Source organism: Oculina patagonica, unplaced genomic scaffold, assembly GCF_052425735.1.
Source record: "Oculina patagonica isolate OP01 unplaced genomic scaffold, crgOcupat unplaced127, whole genome shotgun sequence".
Taxonomy (NCBI): domain Eukaryota; kingdom Metazoa; phylum Cnidaria; class Anthozoa; order Scleractinia; family Oculinidae; genus Oculina; species Oculina patagonica.
The window spans coordinates 1-7,647 of NW_027557269.1; the positions used below are offsets into that span (position 1 = coordinate 1).

A 7,647-nucleotide genomic window follows, 5' to 3' on the forward strand; every position below is an offset into this window, starting at 1 on the left:
TTTAGAAAATAGCACAAAGTAAATACGTGCGCTGATTGGTTAAAAATTGTGTTTCTATAACTCGATGGAGACACAGACAGTTGTCGTAGACACGGCGCTGAAATAAGCAATGCAAAAATAACAACTAAGAATTGTGTCAAATTTTAATGTCACAGCTGACAAAAACCAGGTTATGACTAAACAAATATTTGCACACGTGAAAACAAGCGAGTAAGATGTTTACAGAGCCCGCTACACATTCAAAAATAGTCTGTGAAAGAAATTATCGAAGCGGCTGACCTTTCAAAGAAGTATATGAATTCAATTGGCGCAACTTCACTCCATTCTAGGCTTTGCAGCACTTCAGAATTATTCACAGCTCCTTAACAGGACAAGATATTCGTCCAAAATGCCGAGTCAAACTTCTTTTGACAGAAAAATAATGCACTTTCACCTCCAAGGTTCGAGTCGCTCGATCGGCAGCGTCAGTCGTCAAACCATTCGGTTACGTCGATGAAGCGAAATTAAAGCACAATTCTTGTCAAATTCTTGACTCCTTCCAGTGCTTGACTTCAGTTAAACAATCGGCTTAGTTATTTCTCATAATTACATTAATTTTGGGGCCTGTTTTCTTTGTTTGTTTGGCCAAAAAACGGTGAATTTTAGCCTGGAAGCGAATGTTGAACAGTTGATTTATTTCTGTTCATTGACTCCCTTACTATGATTGGTTGATTATGTTCATGACGTTAAACCGCGAGGTGAAGAGAATCTACGTTTTGATGTTAAAGAAAGCGCTAAATATTACTTTGATGTGCGTTATTTTCTTTGTGCTGTTTTCTAAAAGAAATAGAAAACATGTTTTCTGTGTTTCTATCGAGTTATAGAAACACTCGTGAAAGTTTGGGAGAACTCGAAAAAGCTGTGGAAACACTCGTCTATCGACTCGTGTTCCCACAGCATTTCTCGTTCTCCCAAACTTCCACTCGTGTTTCTATAACTCGATAGAAACACGGAACATGTTTTCTATTTCTTAAATAACCAGTACACGCTATCGCGAGGAAAGAAAACGATATTTTAAGATTTAAGCTTTAAACTGGAAATGGACAACCTTCTTTGCAATCATAAATTGGCAGAAACTGCCAAACTTGTTCAGTTTCAAGGTCATTTCATGCTAATGGTTTGTGTTTTTAACCTGGCATTTTCTCTCGTCGCAACACTTGGAAATGTTATTGCTATAAGCGCCTTGTTGAATACCTCATCATTACCCGCTACACTGAAGAAGTTGTTCCTGAGCCTTGCTGTCTCTGATCTTGCTGTTGGATTGTTTGCACAGCTAATGTTTGGCATCATTATCGCAGTGATGTTGAGTAGGGCAGCCAGTGGAAACTACAACTTTGACTTCTCATGTCCAAGCATTTTAACTGTGTGTTATTTCGCAATATATCTTCTCACTTGTGCATCGTTCTTGACCATTGTCATAATTGCTGTAGACAGAGTTCTGGCAATTTTACTCCATCTACGATATCAAGAGCTTGTCACCTCCAGACGTGTTGTGGTTGCACTGGTGTCTCTGTGGTTAATAAGTGCCGTTGCTGCCTCCATTTACATTTCGCTTCCTGACCAAAATAACATGATAACTGTGGCTGTTGAATTTGTCGGACGTCTCTTAACAACTTTGGGATATATCCGCATTTACAAAACAACTCGGTACAAGCTTATTTATATATCTACAAAAAGCCTAGAAAATGTACTTTTACTTACTTACTTACTTACTTACTTACTTCGTGTACCGTGCTGCACGAAAAATACTGTAAGCAAAAAACGTGAAATTCACCTACCTTTTTTGCTTCACTTTCCGTCTCGATACTTCATTCCTGAACGCCACTGACAGTGAAATGCATTAACCAACTGCATTTGTTAATCGGTCCCAGGATGCAAGAATAACTGGAGAATGCGATACATTTAACAACGTGAAGAAAACAATCTTCGATCTCTCACAGAGGTAAAAAATCACAGCACCTTCCTTGGTAAAAGCCAATAAAAAGGCTGGAAAGCCGTCACATGACTTTTTGCACAGCGCATGCGTATAGCATTTTTCGCCAGTGAAATTCAGACCGGTCTTTTTTGGATCTTTTCAGACCGGGGGGGGGGGGCAATTCCCCCCGTAACTTCCAGAATATTTAAGCAATCGCAATGAAACTTACAGGATATATAGTATGTCTAAAAATCTATCTTTTGGTATACGTCACGTTGGCTGATGACGTGATGACGTGACAATTACATCATGATGTCAAAACAGCCGCCATCTTGGATCTGCGATCTTGGATTTCAATTTTTTTTCCAAAACTTCAGAAAACGCCCAAAATTACTGCAAAGTACTCAAAATCAAAAAAACGGTGCTTAAAATCCGTAAAAAGGTGAAAATAATTACATTAAAGTTATTTTTCATTAATAGAAACACGAAAATTACAAATTAGGGAAAATATGCCTGTCAAAATGCCATTGCCATGGTGACGTCAATTTTCTGACACAACAACCTATCCCACCAAATTATTCCCAGATAAAATTTTAGATCAACTCGCAAAGTTTGGCAGTGTTTGGTTGAATCTTTAAAAAGTTATAAGCGTTCAAATTCAGCGCGGGCACTTTCCTCCCCGGTCTGGATAGCGATATGTCACTCGTTAAAGTAATGTTTTTTCCGGTATAAAAATAATGATTCAGTGCAAATTTCTTCAAAAGATTCACAAGGTTCGACAAAAATCAAAATAAAACTTTGGAGAAATATGCATGAAGTCTATTTTGTTACAATATCAGACCCTTTCAGGCACTACCGGTTTTCTAGACCAGCGGCCACACTTTCGTAACTATTTCTTTGATTTTTTCACCCAAAATGTTTTTATTGTGAGATCGACACTGAGAGCATTCATGTAGTTTAAATAGGTTAGTAAGTTTTGGTTTAGAGGAGTTACCAACCACAATGCATGATCGTTAAACGAAAAAATGATCAAATTGATGTCAGGGACGGCTATAAAACGTGCATGTATGACGCTTAATTACGCACAACGCCAAGTGCAGCGTTATAAAAATAATTTTTTCAACGAACATTTTTTACCCTTGGTAGGTTAAGAATGACAAATTAATGTTTTGTTTTAAATTTTATTGAAACTACCTTTATTTATACGAAAATAAATCGCCTTCGTGCACTCCTATATTTGTGAATAAATCACTAGCAGGGAGTTATTTGTCCTGCACTGAAAGATTGATGAATCAATGGAAGCGTTTATTTTTGGCTACTTAAACAAGGAAAATCTGCAACAAGCGGCATAAAAACGATTTTTTTTTTAGATTCAAAGTTGGGGCATGCACTTACCAGCTTTGTCATCGGGCTGAGAAAATAACTGAAAAAAATGTCCATTCTTAAGGAATTTTCATTTCTTTCGTTTATGCCATACACTTGGAGCAACTCTTAGATAAGGAATGCCTATACCTTTTTGTTGTCAGATACCTTTTAAATGAACTTAAGTACATAGCTCGATCTTCAAATTTCAAGACCGGTATTAAGGTTGTTTTTTTTTCTAGCTTTTTAATGAAAGATTCGTTGAGCTCATCACTCCATGAGCCTTCGTATGTCTTGCAATTGAATTTGGAAGAGCTTAGTGTCAGATCTGATAATTTACCGATTTTGTTTACTTATCACATCTCTTGTTCCTGTCTAGACCAACAGTTAGCATCCAAGTTGCCTCCACTTGTCTAACACGTTTTTTAATTAGCGAACAGTCCACAAGGTGCGTGATTTTAATCTCGCTTTTTAATTTGTTTCACACTTTAGTGTTGTTTTTGTACGTATAAATCATCTGCTAACAAGGTTCATTTGCTTTAGACCTTTAGACAATAGGACATGGAATCCGTTAAAAGTTGTGGCTTTATGGCATATTCCATCTTGAAATATAAAGATGATTTTCGAGTCTTCCTTTAATAGGAGCGAAGTATTTTTTCATAATAAATGCGAGAAACCAGATGACCTGTGGAGGGCTGTAACAAAGAGTCCGTAGTGAGCTACATTATTAAAAAGTGAATAGAAGAAAAACTTTAAAATCTTCTTAATTTAAAATATGTTAATTTCTACTTCTGGCAGGACAATTACTGAAAAGAAGCTTTTGTTAATTACAAAAGAAGCATTGTTTGCATTCAAACATTTTTAAAATGTCTTAATTCAAACCAAGCCGAAAACAGATTCGAAGACCTTTGATGAAAGCCCTTTCATACTATCTTGCTGTGAATTATATTTTAGGAAAAGAAATATAGATAAAAGATTGCAAAGAAAAGGTTTTTATGTGCTCACTGACGGTTTTTGTGACAATAAAAACCTAGCCCGTGACTCCGGCTATAATTTTAAAACAAACAAAGAAAAAACCATTTGCTCTGCAATGACTGCCAGATTCTGCAATCTTGAGTTGGAGGAATTTAAAATAATTTTACTTCATCATCAAACTTTAATGCTAACACTGTGTGTGTTCATCTTGGCTTTTTCTGTTGTGGCAATTTTTGGAAATCTCCTTGTTATTCGCGCCTTGTGGAAAGCCTCATCGATACCCGCTACTTTAAAGAAATTGTTCCTGAGTCTTGTAACTGCTGATCTTGCAATGGGATTATTTGCGCAACCAATGTTTGGTGTAACGATCGCAGTGATGTTAAACATGTCGGCCAGTGGAGACTATAACCTTCACTTGTTTTGTCCATCAGTTTTCACCTTATGTCATTTTTCGATATTTTTTCTGGCTTCTGCATCGCTATTGAACGTGACCGCCATTGCTGCGGATAGACTCCTAGCAATTTGTCTTCATCTTCGATATCAAGAGCTTGTGACTCCAAAAAGCATTACTATTGTCTTGATGTCTATATGGCTAACAAGTGGCACCGTTGCCTTCATCTACATATTTCTTCCCAATAACAACGATCGGGTTTCAGAAGTCCTTGTATGTGTTGGCCTCTTCGTGACAACTGTGGCGTATATTTACCTTTTCAAAACAGTAAAATATCATCAAAATAAAATACAATGCCAATGCCAAGTTCAAAATGGCCAAGCAATAGAACTACTTCGACAAAAAAAGTCGGCTATAAACGCTTTGTTTGTTTACATTGTTTTCCTCACTTGTTATGTTCCGCATTTATGCTGCACAATTTTGTTAATAGTGGATAAATTTAGAATTTCCTTTCTGGTAGCTTATGAAGTATCGGTATTCTTAGTTCTCCTCAACTCATCATTAAACCCAATGGTTTATTGTTGGCGATATCGGGAGATTCGCGAAATTGTGAAGGTCATAGTTAAGAAAACACTTTGCATCACCCAGAGGGGTTGAAACTATGTAAAAAAAAGATATATCATTGCTCAATATCCATTCGAGCGGAATTTGTGATTGACTGAGAGCAGTGACATGTCAATCATATGTATTTGAGCTTTCTCGACGGTATCGAGCTTGCATGCCAATTGTCACAGCAGTGGGTGTTATTATTATTATCGTTTAGGAGGCTGGCAGGTTTTTCTCACCGGAACATAAAAAGCTTGAACATTGATTAGTATTACGATTATGGATGCAATGTCAAAGGCTACGTTTTCGATGATCATTTTTATCGGACCCTCGTGGACTGAATGCCAAATATGAGAACTTATAAGAGAAATGTTTCATTTGCAGGCACCGATGTACAAATTCTTCACCACATTTTCTTTCTTTTTTGGAGGGGGGGGGGGGCGGCAAGATGAGTTCAATACCCATTACAGTAATGCCCCATATCCGGATCTCTGGATACCATGTGTCTAGCGCGGTTATCTAAACGTTCACAGCAAAAGCCTTAATCATTAAGCGACTGATCGACGACGATTAATATTTATCTAGTTTCTGGAAATCTCCTTGTTGTTCGGATGCTGCGAAATACCGCACCAATATATTAAGGTTATTTATGTTGCTTCAAAGAAACAAACAAAGAAAAAACCATTTGCTCTGCAATGACTGCCAGATTCTGCAATCTTAAGTTGGAGGAATTTAAAATAATTTTACTTCATCATCAAACTTTAATGCTAACACTGTGTGTGTTCATCTTGGCTTTTTCTGTTGTGGCAATTTTTGGAAATCTCCTTGTTATTCGCGCCTTGTGGAAAGCCTCATCGATACCCGCTACTTTAAAGAAATTGTTCCTGAGTCTTGTAACTGCTGATCTTGCAATGGGATTATTTGCGCAACCAATGTTTGGTGTAACGATCGCAGTGATGTTAAACATGTCGGCCAGTGGAGACTATAACCTTCACTTGTTTTGTCCATCAGTTTTCACCTTATGTCATTTTTCGATATTTTTTCTGGCTTCTGCATCGCTATTGAACGTGACCGCCATTGCTGCGGATAGACTCCTAGCAATTTGTCTTCATCTTCGATATCAAGAGCTTGTGACTCCAAAAAGCATTACTATTGTCTTGATGTCTATATGGCTAACAAGTGGCACCGCTGCCTTCATCTACATATTTCTTCCCAATAACAACGATCGGGTTTCAGAAGTCCTTGTATGTGTTGGCCTCTTCGTGACAACTGTGGCGTATATTTACCTTTTCAAAACAGTAAAATATCATCAAAATAAAATGCAATGCCAATGCCAAGTTCAAAATGGCCAAGCAATAGAACTACTTCGACAAAAAAAGTCGGCCATAAACGCTTTGTTTGTTTACATTGTTTTCCTCACTTGTTATGTTCCGCATTTATGCTGCACAATTTTGTTAATAGTGGATAAATTTAGAATTTCCTTTCTGGTAGCTTATGAAGTATCGGTATTCTTAGTTCTCCTCAACTCATCATTAAACCCAATGGTTTATTGTTGGCGATATCGGGAGATTCGCGAAATTGTGAAGGTCATAGTTAAGAAAACACTTTGCATCACCCAGAGGGGTTGAAACTATGTAAAAAAAAAGATATATCATTGATCAATATCCATTCGAGCGGAATTTGTGATTGACTGAGAGCAGTGACATGTCAATCATATGTATTTGAGCTTTCTCGACGGTATCGAGCTTGCATGCCAATTGTCACAGCAGTGGGTGTTATTATTATTATCGTTTAGGAGGCTGGCAGGTTTTTCTCACCGGAACATAAAAAGCTTGAACATTGATTAGTATTACGATTATGGCTGCAATGTCAAAGGCTACGTTTTCGATGATCATTTTTATCGGACCCTCGTGGACTGAATGCCAAATATGAGAACTTATAAGAGAAATGTTTCATTTGCAGGCACCGATGTACAAATTCTTCACCACATTTTCTTTCTTTTTTTGGAGGGGGGGGGGGGGGGGGGAGGCGGCAAGATGAGTTCAATACCCATTACAGTAATGCTCCATATCCGGATCTCTGGATACCATGTGTCTAGCGCGGTTATCTAAACGTTCACAGCAAAAGCCTTAATCATTAAGCGACTGATCGACGACGATTAATATTTATCTAGTTTCTGGAAATCTCCTTGTTGTTCGGATGCTGCGAAATACCGCACCAATATATTAGCGGAGCTCCTCAGCGCGCGCCAGCATGCAGCGCGCGGAGCGGAGCACCATGGGTAATGCGGGTACGAGAGAATTGATGTAAACCCAGGAGGCCGAAAAAATTTGGTGCGTACGCCCGCCGCCGCGCGCGC

The 7,647-nt window shown here is 38.1% G+C and overlaps 2 protein-coding genes across 2 annotated transcripts; both read left to right on the forward strand.

Moving 5' to 3' along the window:
* The first annotated feature begins 4,406 nt into the window (after window positions 1–4,406).
* Window positions 4,407–5,339, forward strand: LOC144639750 (melanocortin receptor 4-like). The gene has a single exon (XM_078499048.1). It carries the CDS (start codon window positions 4,407–4,409, stop codon window positions 5,337–5,339), a length of 933 nt encoding a protein of 310 aa, XP_078355174.1.
* Window positions 5,340–5,983: 644 nt separating this feature from the next.
* On the forward strand, window positions 5,984–6,916 carry LOC144639751 (melanocortin receptor 4-like). Its single transcript, XM_078499049.1, has one exon. The coding sequence runs from the start codon at window positions 5,984–5,986 to the stop codon at window positions 6,914–6,916; it is 933 nt and encodes a 310-aa protein (XP_078355175.1).
* Window positions 6,917–7,647: the final 731 nt, after the last annotated feature.

What these genes read in the sequence shown, in the direction of transcription:
- LOC144639751 (XM_078499049.1), top strand. Translation starts at nt 5,984, where the DNA reads ATGACTGCCAGATTCTGCAATCTTAAGTTGGAGGAATTTAAAATAATT.
- LOC144639750 (XM_078499048.1), top strand. Translation starts at nt 4,407, where the DNA reads ATGACTGCCAGATTCTGCAATCTTGAGTTGGAGGAATTTAAAATAATT.